The following is a 27,186-nucleotide window of genomic DNA, read 5'->3' on the forward strand; positions in this document are numbered from 1 at the left end:
ACAATGAATTTGAACCTGATCCCTGAGGCGTTTGTCTAGAGTGTAAGCAGAACAATCTAAAGAAAATACTGTACCTACATAGTGTTCTTAGAGAAAGGACGCTGACATATCTAGGGCTGGCTGTAATGAATATTGTCTGTAACACATTGTAAAGTATACATTTATACAAAATGCATACAGTAGGTTATAGTATCTATAGGGAGACTATGATATGGTTCATCTTTAAGCTGTTCATTCTGTTCATAAGGCAATTGCAGTACATTGGTGGACTGTATAAATCTGGCTACTTGGTTAATGTGTATTTAGAAAACTACAGAGCTCCACTCCAGAGGGAAAATGTAATATATTCATGTTTGTGTGTGTGTGTGTGAGTGCGTCCGTGCGCACTTTGTTTCAGGCCTGTTTAGTGAAGCACATCATGTTTCTTTCAAAAGATGGAACACATACACCCACCCTACCTAACTACCACCACACTCACACACACACACACACACAATGTGAACTGTACACAGATGGCCTTGCCTTAACTACCTGTGTTCCAAGAAGGTGTTTCTTCTTCTCTGTGTGTGCGCATGTAGGACTGCAGGTGGTGGGCTGGATCTCTCTCTCTCTCTCTCTCTCTTTCTCTCTCTCTCTCACACAAACACACAGTTGCATTGCCTCCACTGCTCCTGCAGATTGTGTGCTCCACCTTCACCTGCAAAGGTATGAAATCTGAAATCTCTCTCGCTCTCTGTCATGCATTATCGCTATCTATCAGTCGAGTCTTCGAGTCTTTTTTTATCCTCATTCTCTTTTTTCCAATACTGTTTGTTTCCATATCTTCTTGTTAAGTCTTCTCTTATTGTATATACTTGACATTGATTTTGTCACCAAATACTTGGACTGGACTCTTAGCCGGCGTTCAGCAAATCTGCAGGATACAGGAAATTTAAGGACAAAGAACTGGATGTTCATGGGTATAAGTGTTTTTGGGCGTATGGGTGTGAATCAGAAAAAAAGAGATGGGAGATTGGACAGAGGGTGTGTGTGTGTGTGTGTGTGTGTGTGTGTGTGTGTGTTTTAAAGTGTGAGTCAGGGGGTTTGAGTGACACGAGTACAGTAAGTACAAGTATGAGTATTTTGGGTTGCTGACCCTAAAATTTAAAGTTGTCTCAGCTTCCAGTCCGACCCCATTCAGTGTGTCTACATGTATATGTGTCTGTGAGTGAATGTGTACGTACGTGTGTGTGTGTGTGTGTGTGTGTGTGTGTGTGTGTGTGTGTGTGTGTGTACATTAGTGTGCATGATTTTTCCTGGCTTCCTGAAGTTGTCACTGCGGGATCAGATGTGAGGCATGTGGACAGAGATAAGTCCTGGGGGTTGGAGAAGGAGGCTGAATAGGAAGGGCAGTAGCCCAGGCTCTGGGGCTTAGGAACAGAAGGATATGTGTGTCTTACGCAACGTGCGGGTCCCAGGAGCGAGGGGTATGCGAGGTGCGGAGAAGGAGAGGGGTGTGTGGGTCTGAGGGTGGAGAACTTTTTTTTTTGGAGACAGAACACAGTGTGATCTATCTAAGGCATGTGATAACAGGGGGATGGAGCACATCACATGAGTGACTTGATTTACAGATTTCTCATAACAGTTATCAGAGATGGAAAAGTTCTCTCTCTCTCTCTCTCTGTGTGTGTGTGTGTGGTAGGGCTGCACGATTATGGCCAAAATGATAATCACGATTATTTTGATCAATATTGAGATCACGATTATTTATCACGATTATTTCTCAGTAACTGAAGTTACTTTGCTTTTTAATCCAAAATTGAGAAATGCTCAATTGGCACCAGAGAAGATTATCCTAGAATAAAAAAAAATTAAAAAAAAGTCATCTATCGTAGCCATTATTCTCAAACTATTTGCATTAAGTTTATACCACTGTAAGTGGAATGATAGGCAACCAGCAATGATGAGAACCATTTAAAGTCAACATACAATTTCACTATGGCTATATTTTACTATATTAAGTTGTGAGTGACCTTTGGGGCCTACATTGTCCCATGAGCCATAACTGCAACCATTATATTGTTCTTTTGTTAGCTTTAAGCCTAGCTCAGTCATTATGTCATATCACATCACCTCCTGCCGTGTAATGAGCTGCATTGAACACATGAAGATCTATTGAGAACACCAAATCCATATTTCCTGTTATTTTGGTGAAAGTAATGTAAACATAGTGTAATGCCTTACAATCCAAAGACAGTAATATTGTAATGTAACAAATTACTTTGAGATGACAGTAACAAGTGTAACAAGGTGGACCTTAAATGCGTTGCAGGTGACCCAAATAAATGGATAGGAACAGAGAGCTTTGGTCAATAATTGTTGCTTTTTATTTCTCTTGAACTGCTCCAGGAGGGGGAAAGGAGACTTGGTCAGGGGGAATGTCAGACAAAAACAAACAAAAATAACTCAATAAACTTGGGGATAACACAAAGACAAGGACACAGGGAAAATACCTGGGTACAGCTGTGACTGTCTTTTAAGCACTAGTTAGCAAAATACCATACACAGTCGCTCAACTAGGAGGGAACAAAACTGTGCTCACACTCACCCACAAGTGCCACTACACTGCAATCATCAGGAGTAAGTAATCAATCACACTAAAGAACTCATGAAATGGTTTGAAACCCACACTGGCCACTAGGGCATATACTAAGAAGGAGCCTACTGCTATACAGGCATTGGCTATCTAGCAGAATGTTACAATAGGTCACAGCTAGGAGGGGCAAAGAGACAAGAGGAAACAAATGGTGGTTAAGAGGGCTGCTCAAAAACACTGGCCGACTAGGCCAGTGCCGACAGGGTAGGAGAGGGGAAAAGCAGAAAAACAAACAAACTGGGGATGAACAACCAACTAACTCACCCTGACCATAAACCAACCTAGCGCCGCTACTTGGCATTGGAAGGCACAATAATGGGCTAAGGACACTAGGGGCATGCAAACAAAAAAAACACAAACTAAATTTAATCAGGGGAAAACAGTGGTCAGGCTGTCACGCTGACAGCCAGCTGTGATCTACTGTATAGCAAACAAGAGAACAAGATTTTACTAATAAAATACATCATCTTCAATTATCACATATGCCACATAAGTCATAATTTTACAGTTATCAATACAAAGAACTTTTAATCAGTACAAAATGTATGCACTTGAATCTTAAAATATAAATAACATACAAATACATATATTTTTAGACCCATGTAGCAACCCCAATCATTACTGCATGGTTAACTGGCAGTACAAGTAAGCCATTGCTGCCTACCTTGGCCTTGTTTGTGCTATGGGCAAGAGGCCCGAGGAGTCAGAGTGGAGGAGGGAGGGCGCGTCAGCTATAAATGGAAAAAAAGGAATATTGAGCCAATGTACAGGGCATAGCTAACGTAAAGGCAGGGCCTGGTTACGGCAAGACAGAACAACAGCTGTAGACGTCATTGCTGCGCTACGAACACAAACACTCAACTATGCTACTTGCTAGGCTCATTAGCATGCATCGCCTACCTTGATGAACATGGGTAGCCTACTAGTCAACTGTCGGGTGAAATAAGGCAGGATTCCAGGGAGCTTTCGTCACACACTGCAGTGAGAATGGGCCATACGGAACAGCACAATCAGCCAACATACTTAAAACCCACCATAAAGCTAAACAGTATGCATCGTCCCCCCTTACCGTCACTAACCAAGCAGCCCAAGGTTTGTTTGTTGGTTAGCAAGAGAAACAAACATAGCTAAAGCCCACCGACTACGATACTGCAGTTCAAGGTGAATCACAACCGCATCCGTTAGCCTAGTATAAAAGTCCACCTACCGATGCCCAGCGTGAAATAAGCACAAGAAAACGCTCCTGTCCTCCAGAGTAGCCTACTGCCAGCGACGGCAACTTTCATCCTACGAGTCTCACAGAACACCATTATATTTCCAAGGAGTGATGTGCCCATTGGTTCCGTGTCATGTCCACAGGTGGGCACAATTGGTGTGCGCCTAATCAGTAGGCCTGCTCACACAAGTAATAAATAATGCATTACGCTTTTGAAGTAACTTGCCCAACACTGCTCTTCAGAGTGCTGCAGAAAGTTCCATTCACATGAATGGGCCTTCCCAACGTTCGGGCCTATGTTAAATCTACATAAATCACCGGCAAAGTATATAATCACCGCTGTCAATGGCAACGGGTTGATTAACGTCTTTCATATCCCTCCGCAAGACGTCTGTTCACTTATTGCAATGGAATTTCATTGAAAGGGAAAGTAAGCTAGTAAGACGTTGCCACGCAACACCTGAAACTGTCAAGTTCCTACAATTCCTGTCAACATAACAATAGAGGCTGTTGCTGAAGCGTCAGCATAAGCGTCAGCCCTCGTTGCAGCCGTACTCGTTTAAGACGGACGCGGTCATGACGAGCAAGTTTACCTGTGCAAGGTTCACCGAGCACAGGCGCCGATTAAAGGCAAAATGTGCCATTCCACCATATCTGTTATCACCGCCATCGCCGAAAATGGCATCATGCCAAAAGGGGCAGAAATCGCCTTAACCTCCAGCAACTTAAACGGTCCTCACCTACAGAAACCTCCTTCTCCATGGGCTTGTGGAACTGTCAATCCACAGTCAACAAAACGGACTTCACAGCTGCCTATGCCAACCACCTTTCGTTGGAACTCCTTGCTCTCACCTAGACTTGGATCAAACCAGAGAACACTGCCACCCCGGCTGCACTCTCCACTCACCTTACACTATCCCACACCCTCGCCCATCTGGACTGGGAGGTGGGACGAACCTGCTGATCTCCAACAAATGGAAATTCACCCCGCTACTGCCTTCAAACAAATATGTCTCATTGAATTCCATGCCATCACAGTGATAAGCCCCAGCAAAACTCTATGTGCTGGTCATCTACCGCCTCCAGGCCAACTAGGCGACTTTATGGACGAACTTGACACTCTGCTATCCTCCATCCCTGAGCATGACTGTCCGCTTCTTTTGTTCTAGGCGATATGAACATCCACTTAGATGCCCCAGGCTCAGCGGACTTTTGGCCCTGATCCACTCCTTTGACCTCAAACTGGTTCAAAGCCCACCTACTCACAAAGCTGGCAAAAGCTTGACTTGATCTTCACTCCGGAACTGCAGCACAGACACCCTCATGGTGGCGCCTCTCCATCTTTCTGACCACTTCTTCATCCAGTTCAACGTCAGCCTGACAGAACAGCCTCCGGCTCCTCAGCCCGATGGTCGCGTTCATTCGCAACATCGGAACCTGTCTCCAAGCACTTTTCCTCTGTGGTTGCCTCCGCTCTACCTCCACTCAACACCTTCTCCTCTCTGGAGGTTAATGAGGCCACAGACTCGCTCTGCTCCACACTGAGCTCGTGTCAGGCGAGCTGTGCCCTCTTACCACAAGGCCAGCTCGATCCAAACACTCTCATCCATGGCTAAATGATACCCTCCGATCATGGCGCACCAAACTCAGAGCCGCGGAGAGGAAATGGCACAAATCCAAACTAACTGATGACCTCAAAACTACCAGACACTCCTGACCTCCTTCTCAGTCAGCATCACTGCTGCTAAGACGGCTTTCTACAATGACAAAATCAACAGCGCTACAGACACTCGAAAACTTTTCTCAACCTTCAAATCGCTACTCAACCCTCAGCTGCCTCCTCCTCCATCCAGCCTTACTGCAGATACCCTCGCCTCATTTTTTACAAAGTGGCGGCAATCAGCAGTCAATTCTCTACATGCCCACTCAACGCATCTGACTCAGATACCGCACTCCTACAACCTCTAGGGACTGCTGGAACATCTTTTTCAGCATTCACGCCTCTCTCCGAGAGTGAAGTATCTAGACTCCTGACATGCAGCCGTCCTACTACATGCTCGCTGGACCCTATACCTACGAGCCTACTTCAGTCCATCAGCCCGACCTTCGCACCAGCTATCACACATGTGATCAATGCCTCACTAACCTCCGGCACATTTCCAACAGCGTTCAAAATGGCCCGGGTAACACCGTTACTTAAGAAAGCTTCTCTCAACCCTGCTCAAGTCGAGAACTACCGCCCTGTCTCACTCCTGCCTTTCCTATCCAAAGGTATTGAACGAGCAGTCTCCAAACAGGTCTCTGACTTCCTTTCACAGAACAACCTTCTGGATCCAAATCAGTCTGGGTTCAAAAGCGGCCACTCTACGAAACTTGGCTCTGCTGTCTGTAACAGAAGCCTTAAAAGAAGCCAGGGCGACCGCTCGGTCATCAGTACTCATTCTGCTTGACTTATCGGCTGCCTTTGACACGGTTAATCACTGCATCCTTCTCTCTATACTCACTAACATGGGAATCTCCGGTTCTGCTCTCTCCTGGTTTGAATCCTACCTCACAGGGCCTTTCGTTTAGCGTATCATGGCTTGGTCAGCTATCTGCACCTCACCATCTCACCAAGGGGTCCCCAGGGTTCAGTGCTGGGCCCCTTCTCTTTGCTATCTACACCACCTCCTTGTGACAGATTATCCGTTAAGCATGGCTTCTCATACCACTGCTATGCAGGCGACACACAGCTCTATCTGTCCTTTCCACCTGATGACCCCTTGGTTTCAGCACGGATCTCGGATTGCCTCTCAGACATAGCTACATGGATGAAGGCACACCACCTCCAACTGAACCTCTCAAAGACTGAACTGCTGGTCCTCCCAGCTAAACCTACCATACACCACAACATTAACATCAAATTTGACTCCCTGTCTGTTTCACCTACTAGGACTGCAAGAAATCTAGGAGTTGTTCTCGACAACCAACTAAACTTCTCAGATCATGTTGCCTCAGTCGCCCGGTCATGCCGTTTTGCACTCTACAACATACGGAAAATCAGGACTTACTTGACTCAAGATGCTACCCAACTTCTGGTTCAGGCAATAGCCACCCCACGACTCGACTACTGCAACGCCCTCCTGACAGGTCTCCCAGCCTGCGCAGTGAAACCACTTCAGATGATCCAGAATGCGGCGCGCCTGGTCTACAACCAACCCAAAAGGGCACATGTTACCCCGCTGCTCATCCAGCTACACTGGCTACCTATGGCGGCCCGCATCAAATTCAAGATCAAATTCAAAATCAAATGAATGCCCTCATACAGACATACGCTACCTCCAGACCCCTGCGCTCCTCAGACGAACGACGTCTAGCTCTACCACCGGTTCGCTCAGGCCAATCCAAACTTTTCTCATCTGTTGTTCCTCGTTGGTGGAACACACTGCCAGTTCCTACAAGGGCAGGGACATCCCTCTCCATTTTCAAAAAACTCCTGAAGACCCAGCTCTTTAGAGAACATCTCCTCTCATAGCAACACTTACAACAAGTCTTGCTGATCCTAGCACTCACTAGCCGTCTTAAACTGACAAGTAACTGTTAAAAACAGCACTCACTGATGCACTTATTCTTACTGTACTCTAATGCTTTTTAAATTGTCCTAAAATTGTTGAGAATTGCTCTAAAACTTAAACTGTTTACCATGTTGTAAGTCGCTTTGGCTAAAAATGCGTCAGCCAAATGTAATGTAATGTAATGTAAAAGTTCTATCTGTGTGGCGAACTATTTATTTTGTCAGCAGAAGACACGAAACGGTAGCAAAATAATTTTAAAGACCCATTGTGTTAGGTTTCTTTTCTCGTTTTGGGAAGTAGCCGTGTAATAAGCGGGATAATGTATTGTCCGCCGGAAATTATCAGAAAATAAGTCCCTTCAGGTCGAAGCAAAACTACCAAAATTACCAGCGGACAATACATTAGGCCTATCCCTTACATAATTCATGGATCCCGACGTTAGCTCAACTCTTATTATAGGCTATATCGGAGGAAGCAAACAAGGACTAAAAGTTAACGTGATAAAAAGGCATGTGTGGTTTACGTCATGTGATGTGTTTCACGGTATGAGTTGAGAGCCCTGCTTTGCTTATGTTGGTTAACTTCACTTGCCTGAAATCCGAAATATTTTCGAACAACGTTTGATCCGTTTCGAGGGACAAGCTCTTGGCCTTCTGCTGTGCCACACATTTGATTTTTGATCGTCGTTTTTTGTATAGGCTAACTACCCTACTCATAGTTAACATAATTCTACTAGTCCACAGTGTATCCAAACTGAGCAGTGCATCAGGCTGAGCAGTGCAGGGAACAGCTGTCATTGGTAGGCTGCATGCAGGCACTAGTCAGACAGGTTTAAGGAGCGCTTGATTTGTATTTTAGCGGATTGTATGGGTTGCCAGGTTGGTTCTATGGGTAGAGCACGCATTTTTAATATCGCTCGATCACGCAAATTTGATCGTGGGAAGCCAAAATCGTGATCGTGATTAAAATTCGATTAATTGTGCAGCCCTAGTGTGTGGTGTGTGTGTGCGTGCGTGTATGCGTCTGCGTGTGTGTGTGTCCAAAGGCTTTAATTCCATAGTATTGATGGCCCTAGCAGATGCAGACCTGAAATTTATTTACATAGATGTGGGAACAAATGGCCGGATTAGTGATGGGGGGGTTTGGGCCAAGTGTGGGCTGAGTCAGGCACTGGAAGACAACACACTAAGCATACCACCACCAAAAGGACTGCCTGGGTGTCAACTCCCTGTGCCTTAAGCGGTTGTGGCAGATGAAGCCTTTGGTTTGAAGCCATGGATAATGAGACCATACCCAAGAACACAACTTGATAACAGCAAGCAAATTTTCAACTATAGGCTCTCTCGTGCACGTCGGTGTGTTGAGAATGTTTTTGGAGTTTTAGCCAATAGATTTAGAGTTTTTCGTCAATCAATTCCACTGGAACCTTCCAAAGTTGTAACCATAACTAAAGCGGCATGTGTTCTTCACAATTACCTGCAAACTGGATCCCTTACCCGTTACACCTATACCCCGCCCAGTCTGGTGGATCAAGAAGACACAGAAACAGGTCAGATAATTTGTGGGGCATGGAGGCAGGAACCAGAGTGTTTGAGTCCTATTGCAGCCTCCTCAGACAGAAACCCATCTTTACAAGCAAAACAAGTGAGAGAGGAGTTCTGCAGCTACTTCAACACAAATGGAGCAGTAAGCTGGCAAGAGAATGCAATTTCCTAGTTTAGCATTCTTTTTCCATGCTGCCACTACTCAGGAATGGTTACTACTTGATAATAAATTGAACGATACAAATCAAATACATGTTGTTTTTTTTATTCTCAGCCAGTCTGGCAAACGTACATTGACACACTTAAATATAATTGAATACAAAGTGTGAGCCAATTCAATTACTTGCCTTTTCAGCTTTTTTGCTTTGCTCTCTGGCATGTCATCCAGCACATTCTCTAAGTAATGCAAAAACCCTGCATGTGATGAGGAGGCCTTTCTTTTGAGCACACCAATGGCATAGTCCATGGCCTCAGAAGCCTTGTCTAGTTTTTTGTTTTTTATCTGTTTTTTTGCTTTTAGAATCAGACACAGCCTTGTGATCATCAGGGCGAGATGACATTGGAGTAAGAGGTGCCATGTTCTCTGGGGTCTGGGAGGTTGTTGGAACAATCAACTCTGACGACCTAAACGAATTTAAATTGTCTGAACTTTAATCAGGGTTGCAGGCATCACGGAAAAAGGACAAGACCTGATAATATTTCCACTTCGGGACATAGACATCGTCAGCTCCAGCCCCAGACTTGTTGCTAATAAGCACCAAGCTGTGCTCCCGTATGAATACAGTCCTAAGATTCTTGAACTTCTTCTTCACATCTTCCTCTGAAAAAAAAAAAACCCAGGATTATTATCAAATGTAGGCTACACCAGGCGTTTAAGAGACAAAAAGAGACCAGGCGTTTAAAAGAGACAGGCTTCTATTTGGGACTCAGCTATTGTTTGAAGTTTTACGGTAAATTGACAAATGTATGGTTATGGATTTGGCAGACGCCTTTGTCCAAAGCGACACACAAATACAAAACAACATAATATTTAAAATTGAACAGGGAACAGATTAAAATGTTGGTCAAACTATAATAAGGAGAATAGTAATAATAAACAACAATATAAATTCAATCAATAGCCTAATAATAAAAGCAATGAAAATGAGGGGAAAAGCATAATTATTTGGGTTTGCGTTTTTGTAGTGCAGTATTGTATGTTTATAAAGCACATTTGAAAAAAATATATTGGCTGTGTTGCCACATAGCCTACTGTGGGTCCTATTTAGAAATGGCCACTTCATTCGCGCTTGCTGTGTGAAATGTATTACAACTTATCGCCACAAGGTGGCAGTTTAAGTCTGCTGTAGCATTGCCGGTAAACAGAGCAGCGGATTTTGCAATAAAAGCTACATGCTCAGAGAAGTTAAGTCGGTCATCAATTACAACGCCTAAGTTATGTGCCGATCTAGTTGGGGTCAGTGAAGTTGAGTCAAGCTGGAAGTTACTATTAATGTAGGCCAAACTAGTTATAAGAATCACAAGCTGTGAGAATCACAATAATAAATACTGATGCCTACCTTACAATAATGTTAAGCTAACGTTACATGAGTTGCCGTAAACATACAACTAATGTTAAAAGCCTTTTCAAAAGTTTTCTCTATCCCACGTTGGTAACTTAACTTCCGCATTTGCACTGCACATTAAAAACTTATTTTCTCCGCATTAACAAAATATTCGACAGTGGAGACAGAGAGGTAGAACATTTCTCAAACTGTGGGCCGCGGAGACATGCCAGGTGGGGCGCGAACTGACGTGAAAAACAGGAGTTTTTTTAATTTATTTTTTTATCTGTAGCCTAGGCCCAGGTAGCACCCGGCGCAATGGACGACTGTGTTATTCATAGGGCTGTGGCTCGTGTCAAGGCAGCTTAGTTAGTCCCGACCTGAATGAGATTTTGAACGAGGTTGTGAGAGTGGTGAATTTCATCAAGACCCAGCCCTTAAAAGCGTGTCTATTCTCCGCACTTTGAGAGGAGATGGGAGCTGACCAAAAGGCTGTAGGCTACTGTTTCACAGCGAGGCAAGGCTTTCCCGAGGTAAAGTGCTGTTGCGTGTTTGAGCTCCGAGTCGCCTCTTCTTGGAGGAAGAGCGCATGTTTGAATCTGCAAGCACGTTCACTAATGAACATTTCTTGACGAAGCTGGGCCCAGTTTCCCGATAACGACGGAGACACACTCTTAAGAGGGTTTTCTACGATTCATCTTACGATCGTTCGTTTGGTTTTTCCGACTGTTTCCCGAACATGCTCGTAGCGTGAACGCGCGTGCACTGCTCTTAAGATGCTTTTAAGGGGAGCTGTCCACGTTAATAGTTCTGAAATATCCTCTGATTTGATGGTGATGTCCTTCGCTGTTTCTGGGTAGCATGGTGATGTCCTTCGGATGGTGATGTCCTTCGCTGTTTCTGGGTAGCAAGTGACTGCTACGCTAAATCCCCACTAGCTAGCGAGTTAGCCATCAATAAACCAAGCTAAACACATAGGGCTCACAATAAAACGGTTGAGCAAACACATTGTTCAAGAGACTATCAAATCACATTACAAAAACGAAGTTCACCCAAGGGTAGGCTACTTACAATTTCAACAGCAACAAAGCCAAGTCAGAGTCCGTTTTGCAGTCTAGAAATTACAATCTGACTACATTTTTGAGTATTTCCGCCGAGTTACATCCGGATGTATAAGTAGCCTATAAGTATATATACTTTTTTGATCCCGTGAGGGAAATTTGGTCTCTGCATTTAACCCAATCGGTGAATTAGTGAAACACAAACAGCACACAGTGTACACACAGTGAGGTGAAGCACACACTAATCCGGCGCGGTGAGCTGCCTGCTACGACGGGCGGGCGCTCGGGAGCAGTGAGGGGTTAGGTGCCTTGCTCAAGAGCACTTCAGCCGCAGCCCACTGGTCGGGGCTCGAACCGGCAACCCTCCGGTTACAAGTCCAGAGTGCTAACCGTGTTCGGACCGCGACCAGAAAGTTGCATATTCGGTTTTTCCGCGGAGAAGCACTAGGGGGAGACGAAGCACCCACCAAACGACCCAAAAAGTGTTGTAGAACCATCAGAACGACTCTTAACCTGCATAATTGACCTTTCGCGAAGTCCCGCCCCCCTTAGTTACTGTTGCTAAGTCCGACAGCTAAGACCGGAGTTGACTAGAACTTCAATGGTAGCTGTAAGCCTGTGTGTAAAAGTTACAACCTAAGAGGCTCTTTTACAGAGCCACGGACTTGATTTCATTTAGATATTTCTAGGGCACCAGGTCATGTCATGTAAGGAACATGGTACTGCAAATAAACGGAAACATAGTCTACATTGCAGAGCGACTTCAACTTTATTAATTTATGGTGAATAAATGTTATACTACTGTGCACAGCCCCATGCTTTTCTGACGAGGCGATGCTAGCACGTTAGCAGCGGTTAGCTAACTATGCTAACCTTAGTTGTCTACGAGTCTCCTCTAAGTGACAATCATTTTATACATAATGCTGGCAGTGCTGAGAACAATAAACAATCTTGTTTATCTTACTTACATTGAGTTAACTGTTTGGCTTAATCCATAGATGTGGTGGAGCACTGTTTCATTGTGGTTTGCTAAGGAGTAAGCTTAACCCTTTGCTTAAAATAGGGGAGAGCTGAGAGGAGATAATTTAATCTAATTTAACATAATAACAAAAAAGCATAATCAAGATTGAAAGCCATTATTCTGTGCATTGGTGTTGCGTTAATCCCACACATGTCGTTTGGCCGTCCCTTTTCCATTTACATCACTATACAATTCCATAAAACCGGAAAAAAATCACGGCTTGCAATGCATTTCTATGGAGCCGTAAGGTGAAGCTGTCGGACTTTATCTACATGTGAGCTACTGGACTGCCATTGGCTCAACCGCGTTCGATGGGCGGGGTTTGCGATAGGTCAATTAAGGTCATTTTTGCTAAAAATTGTTGCATAGGGCCTCTTTAAATTCTACATGACCGATGTTATCTTGAAATATTTAATGAATATAGCAAAGACATTAGCCTATATAGCATGGTTTTAGAGTGCTTTCTCGAACAATCGCAGACACACTTTTACGAGGGTTTTCTACGATTCATCTTACGATCGTTCGTTTGGTTTTTCCGACTGTTTCCCGAACATGCTCGTAGCGTGAACGCGCGTGCACTGCTCTTACGATGCTCTTAAGGGGAGCTGTCCACATTAATAGTTCTGAAATATCCTCTGATTTGACGGTGATGTCAGGTGACTGCATGTCACAGCTATAGGTCTACCATTTAAACTTCGGATCTACACATTAATTCACATTAATACGAAAATAGAAACACTTTGACATCTGCATGTAAGCATCCCAAGTAGGTTATATACCACACAGAGACATAAATAATTGTAATTATTTTAAGATTAGATTGTTGCACCATGCAATATTTTTTCGCGGTGTCACTTAAGAACACGTTTGAAGATAAGAAAGAAGTTGAGTAAGAAAGAGAGGAAATGTGTAGGCTTAGATTTTGATGCAGTAGGCTACAGACTACACCGCATGTTGCTTTCTCTGCTTTTTACCTCATAGGCCTAATAAAATATTCACTTAGCAAAGATAATGTCAAACTATTCTGGCAACGTCTCGTTTCATAACTTGATTGCATTTTTGTCCGCTTTTCATCACATTATTATGACCATTTAATGTAGGCTATTTTGCACGCTAAAATCTGATTCATCACAGGTAAACACAATAAAGAATGGGAACGTAAAATGGATTATGTATTCTAAGTTGTAATTCCTCTGTATGTCCTGTTGGTGACCTCAGTGAGAAGTACTGTTAAGGCGCTCTTAGCGGTAACGAGTACTCTGGAGCACTCGTAGATCTACGAGTGTTTTCACGACGCTCTTAAGCTACGATGGTTTCGGGAAACAGTCGGCAAATCTTAAGACGTTAAGACCTACCTTAGCAGAGATGCCACTGATTATGGGCTGCTGCGGTAAAACGTTCAATGATGCTTTAGTCTGAAGCTGGAAGAAAGTGGTGAGACGGCTAATATGGGCTTCAAATCTTGTGCTCTTTAATAAGCTATTTAAACTGTTAGGCCTACATCTGGCATCAAGATAGGGCAATTTGATCTTCAAAGCTGCCAATGTGGCAAGCTGTCAAGCCATTTCATGGCGTCATTATTTCATGTAGGCTCTCAAGGGCAGGATTTCACTGTGAATACGATAACGGAGGCTAACTGAATCTTAGGCACAGAATAAATTGAGAAGTTACTGAGTCCAGTTGTGAACAGTTGCATTTTATGTTTACATTTTTAAGTTCAGGGTATCACCCTTTCAGGGAATCTCGAGCTTTAGCATGAAAGAGAAGAAAACGAACTCGGGCATCTCATTTAAAAACTGCATTCAAATGAGTGTGCCAAATGGCAAGTAGCCTAGCTAGTTCTAATTCTTTTACAGATAAGACTACGCCATGCTAAATGGCACCTCACATTTTCAACACAATTGGTCAAAATGTTTCAATATTATATGGTAAAATAGGCTACCTTGTTTTCAGACATGTCCTTGAACAGACGTTTCTGAATAGGGTGTTGATAGTTGTACGATGGGCTGTTCATCACATAGCCTACATTTCCATTGCGTTTCTTTTTATGTGTAGTTTGACAAGTGTTAATCCATAGTATAGCTTTTGGTCCAGGTTGGTTTAGCTTCTTAGGTTGGTAGCACACTATGGAATGGTCTGTTGCAATCAGCACTGTCTGTCATAGGATTGTGATCTGCTGATAATAATGTTGCTGCTGAACAGCAACATAGTATATATATTATATATATATATATATATATATATATATATATATATGTATATAATGTAAATGTCTCATAATATAATATTTTTTTAACACAATGCTGAAAGTGATCTCTACAAGACAAGTCGATTAGACTTTCAAGTTTTACCCCAAAAAAGTGTGACAAAATATTGTAGATTGCTAGTCAGTCTGGCCAAGGATAATGAAGTGTAAAGAGTAGTTCAGTGGTGTCCTTAAGATAGATTTCCCCCAAATACCATTTCTGTCATCATCTCCTCATCCACATGTCAGTTGATTGTCAGCGATTGTCACTAGGCTCCCTATGTTGATGTTTGGTGGAATGCAAAAGAGTTTGCCAAAATAGTCTCTTCTAGTGGATTGGTGTTTCTCTACACCATGAAAGAAACTGGTCACTTTCATTTCTCTGGCCAACTAATTTCAGGCCGAGCCGTTAAGCCGACAAGCCTTCTCATGGAACTCAGAATTTTTATGTTTTCACCAAATTACCCCCATTAACCCATTATATCATAATATTGCTAAACCAGCACTCTGCTGACTTGACTGGGGAGCGTACCTATGTTCCCCCGGGTCCTATGTTCCCCGCTTTGTATGGGACCGGAGAACATAGGACCCTTTTTAAAACCCTAACCATAACCCTAACCCTAACCCCGAACGGGGAAACTACTGTAGGACCCGGGGAACATAGGGATGACCCCTTTGAATGAGGGAGCTGCTACTGGAACCAGGAAAAGTGTTAAAAATAGAAGAGTGGGGTGATTGCAGGCAAGGTCAGCAGAGGAGACTAGTGGCTTATGGCAGGTGAACCGAGAGGGCGAGCCTGGCCTCACCCGAGCACATGGTTTCATGTCACTGATCCTCGCATGGCTAACAGGAATGCTTATTTGCAGTAAGTGGCCATGTAATGGTTTTGTAAGGGCCCAGGGGCTATGCAGGAAACATGCCTGCTTGCTTTGAGGTCTCGGTGGGGGGCTGGGGCCAGAGTCACAGTGGGTTACGGATGACTGGGTGTCACCTCTCATTCTGTGCAGAGGTTACTTACAAATTTGTACAAGCAGGGCTTCCCGTGTGTGTGTGTGTGTGTGTGTGTGTGTGGCGTGCATGCCTGCTTGTGTGTGTGTGTGTGTGTGTGTGGTTGTCTGTCTGTGCCGTTGTGCGTTTTGATGGAGTTAATCGAGTGAGAATAAACAGAAGTAAAACTGAAAACATGAGAAAAGGTGCATGACTGGGCACTGGCTGGATGCTACCCATTGCTTCCTCATCCTGTGTAGACTGGTTCGTTTGACAGGTGCATTGGATTTTTTGTGAAGGGATTACAAGCAGTAGCCTGGGTCATAGCAAATGCTGTATTTTGTCTGAGAGGACAAAACTGACTAACATCTAACTAAACTGACAAGCATTATTTCACTGCTTTACTTGTGACAAAGTGGAACTCTTTTGAAAGTGAGTGAGTGTGTGTTTGCATGCCTACTTGCGGTTGGCATAGACAGTGAGGGCTAGACTGCGGCCCCCCCGGCCGCCTCTGTTGGTGGTGGTGTGCGAGAGTGTGCCTCTGTTGATGCTCGACAGAATGCGTTGTTTTGTACACAGCGCAATCTGCTCTCGGGCAGACGCACCCGCAACAGAGCCCGTGTAATGTGGAAAACGTTGCTATGAACACTCTTAGGTCATTCCATTAGTACACAAGGCAGTTAAAGTGGGCTGTGTGCCTGTGTGTGTGTATGTGTGTGTGTGTGTGTGTGTTGATGGGGGTCATAAGACCAGGCCCCGGTGGCTGTGTCTGTCCAGTTTGGCTATAGAGTTCTAAAACAGGTGAAACGGCCTCTCTCTGTTTTTCTGTGAAGCTACTTGATTGGTGGGTTGAGGTCGACCTTTTGTTGTTTGTTTGTTTTTTTCTTCTGGTTTCGTACGTAGTTTGTTTGCCACCAAGCAGTAGGCTAATGTATTCCCGACAGAGACGTCTTACGTATTATCTCCTTTTAATAGCAACGTGCGGTCATGGCTTTGAGATTATTGGAGATCCTCTTTGAGCTTCTCTGAGATAGTTTCCCATAAAAGTTTACAGTGTCAAGGGCTCTGTGATATACAAAAGCTTTAATCTGAAGGGTATGTTGGTGTGAGGCACTGAGGTGTTTAGTACAAACGCCTGTTGCCATCTTGTGTTCCCAGACCTGTGGAACAGAGCACGAACTACAGCCACTGCTTAAAGGAACACGGCAACTTTTTGGACAATGACCTGATTTGCTGTCAACCCCAGAGTTAACTAAGATGATACATACCCTTCTCTTCTATGTATGTGCAACGACCCAGTCTGACGCCGTTAGCCTAGCTTAGCATAACTCACTGTAAGTGGGTTAGACCAGTTAGCCTAAAGGTAGTCTATACACTTATTTCCCCAAAAAGTGGCCATGTTCCTTTGAACCAGCAAAATCACATCAGTTGCTGGTGAGGCTTATGTAAATGAGGTAGATTGAAGACACAGGACGAGGATATTGTAGACACTTTCTACTATTAAATCACAGGCTACTGATAACTTTAACAGCACCCCACAGTAGAAAATAATGTAATGATTCAAATGATATAATTTGATTGGAGAAGTTGATTGATTTTGATATTGACATCAGATATTGACAGAGGTCTGATATCTATTGAATGAGATGGTGTGTAGAGATTTGACCATGACTGAGGAAAGTTAGGGCTACATGATGTAACAGTTGAGCACTTTTATGACAGAATTGGCCAAATATGTATTGCACACACTGTTTGGTCCACACATAATGTCCTCACGGCGGGTCATCCTCAGTACAGTGCGTCTCTGTGTTTCATTAGGATGGACATCGGCGTTCCTCCCAGTCTTCCAACCCAGCGTCTGCCAACCCTCGTCCGCCGCCAGCAACAGAATTACCGTTCATTACCAATTCATTCTCGCAACATTTCTCTCTCGTTTCTTCTTTTCTTTCTTTTTTTTCAAAAACATGTTAAGGCCATTTCTATTTTTTTAAATGAATAAATCGATTTAGCCCCATACCAGTGCCACTCAAGATCCAAGTCTCAGAATCGCCGGATGGAACGTCTCTCTCTCTCTCTTTCTCTCTCTCTCTCTCTCTCTCTCTCTCTTTTTTATCTCTCTCTCTCTCTCAGGGGATTTTTGGGCCACTCTTTTGAGGCCCTCTGATATACCACATGAGACAGGACATGGTTAACTGCTTTATGCCACTAATGCACTTTTCAAGCCCAAAAAGGGGGTTGGCGGTGGGGGTGGATGAGGCGCAGAATTAGCAGGGAATGGGTTCTCATTACAGCATCAGAGGAGGCTGTTGTGAATTTCTTGACAAACTTTTCCTTGTGGGACATAAAGTGGGCTCTGTGTCCAGGAAGGCATGCATCTTCATTAGCTGGTATTGGATTTGACTCCTTCAGGCTCTCAGGGGTGTGTAATTAGGAATGCTTGCTCTACTGACCTCCCCCTCTCTCTCTCTCTCCCAACCAAACGTATGGGTGATACAAACACAGAAGAATATTTAGGCTGCATCCATATTCCCTGGTCCACCAATGCCTTAAATCAAAGTCAACTGGGCAATTAAAATCAATTTAGATCCTGTGGTTTGACTGTTGTCTAAGATCATATTATTTCCCCCAAATCTCATGTGTGTATTCATTGCCAAAATAGGGCATGTGAGATGTATGTCAGCATTCATCTCAGTGAATGATTTCTCTCAATAATTCCACTAGTATAGTATTACCAAAACACTAAATCATTGAGCACTTAAAGGAAATTAGGAAATGTTTTCTTTAACACTGACCATTAATGCATTCTGTTGCCTGCAATAAACGATTAGGATGAAGTTCATGTAGTGGGAAATGCCAAGGTTTTACAGTAGTTTACACAGCAGTATATGGCAGATGTGTTAGATAAGCAGTCACTGCGACCTTAGAGATAAACAATGGAATTTTCCACTTGGGTAATTACAGGTGTCTCTGAAGTTCAAATCAGGATAAATAGAATATAATAGAGTATTTCTAAGTTGAATGTAAAGCTTTCTAATAATGGGTAGGCAATAGGTATGCAAGGTAGGCATGCAAGATAGGCATGTTTTTGCATGACTATAGTAGCCTTGGTGGCACATAAAAAGACTTTGTACATGTAGGTTTTGGAATGGTGTCATCTGGACAACAATGTTATCAGGACTTAATCGCAACACTCTTTCCTGCTTACATATTGGGTATCATGGAGCGTAGGGCGAGGGAGGGGTAGAGGGACAATTATTCAGCCCTCTTTTTTTTCCTCCTCTTCTTTCAATGAAATCATGGATTGTGTTCCATGTGCTAGGCAACAGAGGCCAGGGTTTTTGCCGACAGGATGTGGGCTCTGTCGAACCGACACCGGTCTCTCGGTGTAAGATAGCGCCGCTTGCTTGACTCGACAGCCCTTTTGGCCTGAGCGAGGTGGGGGTTGACCGTACACAGGGAGGATGCACTCAGTGGTTTGGCCGCCACCGAGGCGATCCTTGCTACTGATCACACGATGAAGACGCCCTTCAAGTTTCCACCCAACCCAACCCCCATCACAATCACCGCCATCACCATCTCCTCCTTTTTCACGTCCTCCTCCAACCTACTCCAACCTCTCTCAACTCTCTTTACTCCTTCTCTTCTTCTTCTTCTTCTTCTTCTTCTTCTTCTTCTTCTTCCCCTCTGCTAACCTTAGGGCAGGCAGGGGAAAGCACAGTGGCACTTCCTCGGGTTGGAGCTTTGACAGCACTCTGGTTGGCCTTCGCCCAGGGAGCCGTCACCAGTGGGCCCCGCCAAATGCTCTGCTCCGTCCAACTAACCTCAGGCCCAAGCCATTAGAGCGCACTGCCTATCTAACCACAGAGAGAGAGAGAGAGAGAGAGAGAGAGAGAGAGAGAGAGCGATAAAAGGTGAAGGGGAGAGAGAGACAGAAAGAAATGAAGGCAGAGAGACAGAGAGAGAGAGGCAGAGAATGCAAATCAAAGAGCGAGAGATGGGAAGAAAGATGAACTGAGAGAAAGAGAGAGAGAGAGAGAGATGAAAGGTGAAGGGGAGAGAGAGACAGAAAGAAATGAAGGCAGAGACAGACAGCGGGAGAGGGAAAGAGAGATAGAGAGGGAGAGAGGGTCAGAGAGGGAGGCAGAGAATGCAAATTAAAGAACGAGAAAGAGGAAGAAAGATGGACTGAGAGAGAGAGAGAGAGAGAAGTGAATGAGAGACAGGAAGTAGTTAACTTAAGTGGAAAGTGGAGACAGACAACCAGTCAGGCAGCTCACAGAGGCAAAGCTGGAGGAGTTCAGTTACAGGTAGAGACAGAGAAGGAGACGACAGTCAGCAGCAGACACCGTGTGTGACTCTGGGTCAGATCTGGGCCAACTTAGGGCCGTCTCTCTTCCAGACTCACCTGACGTCTGGGATGCCATTCAACATGTAGAGTGTGGTGCCAGCAATGTACAGGCAATGCAATGGGGTCAGTTCCAAGTGTGAAGACATTGAAAGAAAGTTAAGTCACTTAAAGTGATTAAATGCATTTAAGTATTCTTCTCAAGCTTGTTTTACATTCGTTCCATATTTGTTGTCTGAGATGAAGAAATGGGGAGTAAATTGTAAGCATTGTGGTTGTTTATTTTCAAAATGAAGAACGGAAGATGTAAACAAGCAAACAAGTACGCAATGTGTTAGGAGTATTTTGAGAGTGGCATATCAAATGACAAGGTTGTGGGAATTTCTTAAATAATGAAAAAAGAATCTGTTCTTCACATTTAAACACACATTAATATGCACACAGATACACAGACACACACACACATACACACACAATCTACAGCAGCCTGTTGAAACAGGGTTTGCATCTCTAAGCAACTGCCCCATTATGATAAACTGTATTGACACAGTGGATGAAGGGAAGCTGGAAAGAAACCGAATCACAAACGATAAACATTCCCAGATTGACCTCTTAAAATAGACGGGGGAAAACACAACAGGCAAAGGAGCGGCACCGTCAGCCCAGACGTAGCCCCATGAAAATATGACAGAACTATGTGAACGAATATGACAACAAAAACCCACTGTGGAAAAAGAACAGGGAACAAGGGCCAGCTCGCTTCATCTTTTCATTCTCTCTCTCTCTCTCTCTCTGTCTCTCTCTCTATCTGTTTCTCTCTATCTCTGTCTATCTCTCTCTGTCTCTGTCTCTCTCTCCGGTTCTTTTTCCCTTTGGTCCCTCTGCCACTTTTCCCCTTCAGCCGACAGAAAAGAGACTTCCGTCCGGCAGCGTTCCTAAAGATGTTGCCGACGGGGGGACTCGGAGGGAGCGGAGTGGAGGAGAGGAGAGGAGAGGACTGGAGAGGTTGGAGATTTCCAGTGATCCCGGTAGGGTGGGCGGAGGGGCGCTATTTGTGTGATGCACAGCAGACGGTTTGGCATAGGGCGGTTCCGCCTGCCGCTAAGTGGCGGGAAAAAAGCAGGCGGAAAATGGGCGAGTGTCGGGAGCGAGTCTCCGGGCGGACACTGCACAGCCACACAGACTGACTTTCGTAAGGACCGGTTCGGGGAAAACACGGGTCCCTGAGGGGGCCCATCACAGAACTGGACGAGGGACCGATCTGATTCAGAGTTAGTCAGTAGGATCTGCTATCAGAAAGAGGAGCGAGAGGAAACTGCCAGCTACAATGAGACATCCAGTTCTACTCACAAACCAAACAAGCTGTGAAAGTCAATCTGATGGGTGTGTGCTGATAAAAAAAACAAAACCAAAAAAGCTGTGTTATGTGCTATGATGTTTATTTGTGTGTGTTTTTTGTATGTTGTGTGTGTATGCATGTTTGTATGTGTGTGTGATCTGTGTGTGAGTGCTTGTGTGAGATTTTTTGTGTGTGGCTCAATCCGAATGATGAGAGAACTAAACACAAACAAAAAAGCAAAATACCCCTCCCTCCCTCCCATGTTCATCGGACTGTATTTTCCATTTTCAATTCCTCCAGACCAGCATACGATCCCCTCCCTCCCTCCCTCCTTCCTCTTGTCTTGTCTTCTCTTCTCTTCCAGGCGAGAGACACATGCAAGACGAGGTCAGGGGTGGCCGAGGAATACAATTAAAACACAAAACAGAAGTAGCGCGTCAAGTGTAATCATAAGCATCCATTTCTAATCCAGCTATGCTAAACAAGGAATTCCTTATCATTACGGTGAGGGTGGAAAATTTGGCGGTATGTGTGTCCACAGAAAAGGAGCCAAGTGTGTGTGTGTGTGTGTGTGTGTGTGTGTGTGTGTGTGTGTGTGTGTGCCTTTGTGCTTGTCAAACATGGGGAACATTGTATTCTATTCAAAGTGTGTGTGTGTGTGTGTGTGTTTTATGCCTTAAAACGTGTGAACCTGCCAATGTGCCTCTTCCACTGAAAAGGCAGCGGCCTCCGAAGCCCACAAATCACTGAGATGGAAGCAGGATATAGCCTATTCTTCAGCCCGCGTAAATCACCCTGAAGGACTATACCCAACAGTGGGAGATTGCAAACCTCTGTTGTATGTGAGTTTGAGAGAACAACTGTGTTTTTGAGTGTATGTTAGTATGGATTTTGTGTGTGTGTGCTTGTGTGTGTGTGTGTGTGTGTGTGCGTGTGTGTGTGTGTGTGTGCGTACGTGTGTGTGTGTGTGTATCTGTGTGTGTGTGAACATTTGTTTGCGTTTCTAGTTTTTTTGAGTGTGTGTTAGTATGGTTTGTATGCATGCGTGTGTGTGTGTGTGGGGGGATTATACTTGCATGGTCTGTTTAGCAGAACCTCTGCATATACTGTATGTTTGTGAGTATGGGTGTGCATTTGTGCATGAGTGTGTGTTTGTGTGTGTGTGTGTGTGTGTGTGTGTGTGTGTTTGCATATACTTATCTGCAGCCACTCAGATAATCCTGCCCCACATTCTCCTACCAACCCTGCTGTCACGCATACTTCCCTGACCCTTAACCTTTCACACGTGTGTCTGACAGACTGAACCATCATTGAACGCCACGAGCTCCCATTTTGACAAGAGGCGTCGACATTGACGGATGTCATAGTTCTGACAGGTTGACATACATGCAGACAGGCCCCACACATCCCAATAGCTCTGGGACAGTGTTAAACTGGAAGTGGAGCTGGGTGTAGTTTTGGAAGCTCCCTGGCTGCACTGTGTTCTGTTCTTTGGAGGCCACGGCAAGTGAGTTGTGGGTGACCCTGAGAGGGTTGGTCCCTGAATGCTGTAGGCGTTCGATCATCATTGTGGAACTGTAAAAACCCTCTGGCCGGAATCCCGGCCTGACCCCGAAAAACAAAACCCTGCCCCAACAGCAACAAGTTTAAGCTGCCTAACGGTCAAACAGTGTGGGTGTTCGGAGTCTTTGGTCATTAAAGTCGGGCTGATGCATGCTATACTTAGATACGGTTATGTGTTTACTAAAAAACTAAGCAATTACAGGGCTTTTTAAAGTACTTGTACACCAACAGAGTCAGATGGAGATGTTTGACAGCTGCTAGATCAGGCAATAACAACCACAGGCAGTTTGAATTCTCATTGTTTCCGTATGTGTCAGTGCTGATGGAATGTCACTACTACATGACAGTTGATTTAGCTACTACATAACACTCCAACACTCCTACTTTCTGATGCAATAGTATCTAGAGTAACACAAAACCAGTGATGCATGACTTGTAAAATGTTCCACTGGGAGTAAATGAAGGTTTCTACATGTGTATCGCTGAAATCATTTGTTATTGATCCCGAAGGGATCTGGTGTGTTTGTATTGATAGGAATCATGTCACCATGTGGATTCACTTGTCGGATGGTGTCCTCTATGAACAGGACTTTGTAGGACTGAGACCACAGTACCACTCCCATTGAGACTCCAAACATAGTCTAGGCTCACCAGCATCTCCCCATCTATACATACACACATATAATGTGTTTTTACCATATCTGAGCACCTGAAAGTAGGTTTTCCAGACATACAGTTTAAATAAAAATGTATGTATTACATCTCCTTTACTCTCATATTATGTTCGCTGAGGATGTCCAGGATATAACCAGGCCCGAGACTCTGAAGTGTTTACCCTTGTGTGGAGAGAATGCAGAGGGGGTAGAGATAAGAGAGTCATGGGGTGGAGGTATGGGATGAGTCAATCAAGTGGAACAAAACAACGAACTCAATCACTCAATCACAAGTCAGCTGCCTTAAACCTAAAGTCTGTCTGTGTTTGAAGATCCAAGAGGTTACAGCGTGGAAACATAGATCCTTACAGACATACTGATCTGGGTATAACCAGCTCATAGCACAGGACAGGAAGCAGAGAGAGAACAGATAGGAGAATCATGGGGTGGAGGTATGACTCAGATGAGTCAATCAAGTGGAACAAAACAAATAACTCAAACACTGCAAAGTCAGTAATCTTAAACCTAAAGTCTATATGTGTTTGAAGATCCAAGAGGATACAGCCTAGAAACTTCCTAGAAAAGAGATATTGTTCAGGGTATAAGCAGTTAAGTGGGATCTGGAAAAAACCTGCAACCTGTTACTGAAGGGTGTCTTCTTGAGCAATAATTAACTCCCCATGTCAAACATTTCTGTGTTGTGACTTGCACATCCAGGAGCGGGACATCCTGCTGGCGGTGCCCACCGTCATAATCCACAAGATTGGCGGCCCCCGGCAGCCTTCTGTTTGGCACTAGCCTGCTGAACCTGCGTCGTGAGGGTATCTTCTTGAGTATTAATTAACTCCCCATGTCAAACATTTCTGTGTTGTGGACTCAGTAACTCATGGCAGGGAGTCGCCATGTGACTCATCATCCATTCATTCATGAATAATGTCCACTGTAAAATTACTCTCTCCTCCCGGCTTGTTTTGTTTTGCTTTCTTTCTGAATCATTTATGTCACTTTCCTTTGGGACACAGTCATTTCTCTTTCTGCACGCATTACAACCAATACAGAAGAAAACAAGAGTAGCAATGAATTGCAAGGAAATGGTGATTTGTTACAATTGGCAATTTCATGGGAAATGTTTATGTTTTGCTGTGCATCAACAGAACGTGATATTCCTCACATGTATTGTGAAATTAGCTTGTAGCACACAAAACACTTTGTTGACACAGAACATACAGACACATGGTTGCTGTTCTTGTCTTGTACATTAACAGGCTTTACACGAAGGTCACACAGTAATATGTTAACACTTATATCTTATATCTCTCTTGTCTACTCCATTGGCAGGTCTTACACAATGGCCACACAGTACTCGACGGTCCAGCGATTCGATGACACTCTCAGCGTACGGACGGAGGACGGGTGGCCTTCGGCCAAGCGTCGCTACGTGCGCCGCGACGGCAGCTGCAACATGTTGTTGCGGCACATTCCGGAGGAGTGGGTCCACTATGTGACGGACATTTTCACCACGCTCATCGAGATCCGCTGGCGCGTCATGCTACTCATCTTTGCCCTCTCGTACATCCTGTCGTGGCTTGGCTTCGGCATCCTCTTCTGGATCATCGCGCTGGCGCACAACGACCTCAGGGACCCCACCAACGAGCCGTGCATGTACGAGGTGCGCAGCTTCACGGCGGCGTTCCTCTTCTCCCTGGAGACGCAGACCACCATCGGCTACGGCTCGCGGGGCATGTCCGAGAGCTGCATGGAGGCCATCGTGCTGGTGACCATCCAGGATGTCCTCAGCGCCTTCATCGACACGTTCGTCATTGGCATCGCCGTGGCCAAGATGGCATCGGCGCGCAAGCGGGCGCAGACGGTGGGCTTCACCAGCTGCGCCGTGATCAACCTGCGCGACGGGCACCTGTGCCTGTCGTGGCGCATCGGCGACTTCCGCCACAACCACATGGTGGAGGGCACAGCTCAGGCGCAGATCGTCCGCCACACGGTGCACACCACGGGGAAAGTGGACATCACCTACAAGGACCTGCGCATCCAGGAGCGGGACATCCTCCTGGCGGTGCCCACCGTCATAATCCACAAGATCGGCCCCGACAGCCCTCTGTTTCGCATGAGCCTGCTAGACCTGCGTTGCGAGGCCTTCGAGCTGGTGGTGACCTTCACCTACACGGACGACTCGACGGGCATCCTGCACCAGACGCGCACCTCCTACACGCCCAACGAGATCCTGTGGGGACACGTCTTCCAGGAGATGTTCAGGACCACGCGTAGACACTACCGGGTGGACTACGCCCTCTTTAACCAGACCGGCAGGGTGCACGTGCCGGAGATCAGTGCTGAGGACTACCACCGCGCCAAGTGCTCCCCGAGGCTCAAGCACTCTCCCCGACTGCCCAAAGCGCCCACAATTACTGTGGAGCATGCGAGCGGAAACGAGAATGAGATCGAGAAAGACATGAAAAACGATTCTAACACCCTCAAGGTTGAAGAGTAACTAGTGAACAGTTGTCCTCAACTGTCTTCTATTTGCTAAGAGAACATGATGCTTGGACACAAATGGAAGGAAAACATTGAAAACATTTATCAATAATATACCATGGCTAATAAGGTGTTATTATGAGACAGTAACTTGTTTTAGTGGGGAGTGAGATATTACTGTGATGAAGAAATTTCAGACAGGAGTTTCTTTCATCCATGACTACAATTCATGGCACCTGTCATAGAGTGAGTGATGTCATACAGTATGTGTATTTTGTGTATTATGTAAGTAAGTGGGAAATTTAAGCCATAGCCCACGCCCCCCAAATTGATGGACAAGTGAACCGAATTGTATCCGTTTTAACACAACCCAGGTTCAGATCTGTCCAGGTTATTCATAGATATTTGTAGCCTTTTGTATATAAATAACTTTACTGATGAGTCAGTTGCAATTCAACAATATCCAAATCAGACCAAATTACAATAGCTCTGGCACTACATTTTTATTTGAGTTTCTTTGGCTACTAACTGTGCTGTATATGAATTTGATGCTTTTACCCCTTAGACTTGTATGTAATGTCACCACATCATACCACATCACCTCGTCTTAGAGAGGCTCTGGTATGACGTGGCATGGATTCAGTTTCAGCAGCTGCGATGTTTTCTGTTACAAAATACCTGTATTAAACTGAACATGTCATATATGGTTTATTCCCAACCACTCTGTGTTTTGTTCCCAAAATCAAATAGACATCTCTGATGTAAATCATGCACAAGCTGATGTGCCTGCTGGAAGTAATCAGATGTAGGATATAAACAGGTTATAAAGTACAAACGCAGACTTTCTATAATCTGGAGTGATAAGCCACAGGTCCTCTTGAGTGGTTTCTTTTGTCAAAAGGCGGGTGACTTGGCCATATTGAATGTTCGAAGGGGAAGTTAATGATGAAGGATAACTATGCAAGCTATATGCTGAATATGAGGTCTAA

At 44.7% G+C, this 27,186-nt stretch overlaps 1 protein-coding gene across 1 annotated transcript; it reads left to right on the top strand.

The window, feature by feature from the left end:
* The first annotated feature begins 600 nt into the window (after positions 1-600).
* Positions 601-26,901, top strand: kcnj16 (potassium inwardly rectifying channel subfamily J member 16). Its single transcript, XM_048233541.1, has 2 exons — positions 601-705; positions 25,046-26,901. The coding sequence occupies exon 2, from the start codon at positions 25,056-25,058 to the stop codon at positions 26,211-26,213; it is 1,158 nt and encodes a 385-aa protein (XP_048089498.1). The 5' UTR covers positions 601-705; positions 25,046-25,055; the 3' UTR covers positions 26,214-26,901.
* The last annotated feature ends 285 nt before the right edge of the window (positions 26,902-27,186 follow it).

This window comes from Alosa alosa, chromosome 22 (genome assembly GCF_017589495.1).
Source record: "Alosa alosa isolate M-15738 ecotype Scorff River chromosome 22, AALO_Geno_1.1, whole genome shotgun sequence".
Lineage (NCBI taxonomy): Eukaryota > Metazoa > Chordata > Actinopteri > Clupeiformes > Clupeidae > Alosa > Alosa alosa.

Excerpts from the sequence above, each read along its gene's own strand:
- kcnj16 (XM_048233541.1), top strand. The coding sequence starts at position 25,056 with ATGGCCACACAGTACTCGACGGTCCAGCGATTCGATGACACTCTCAGC.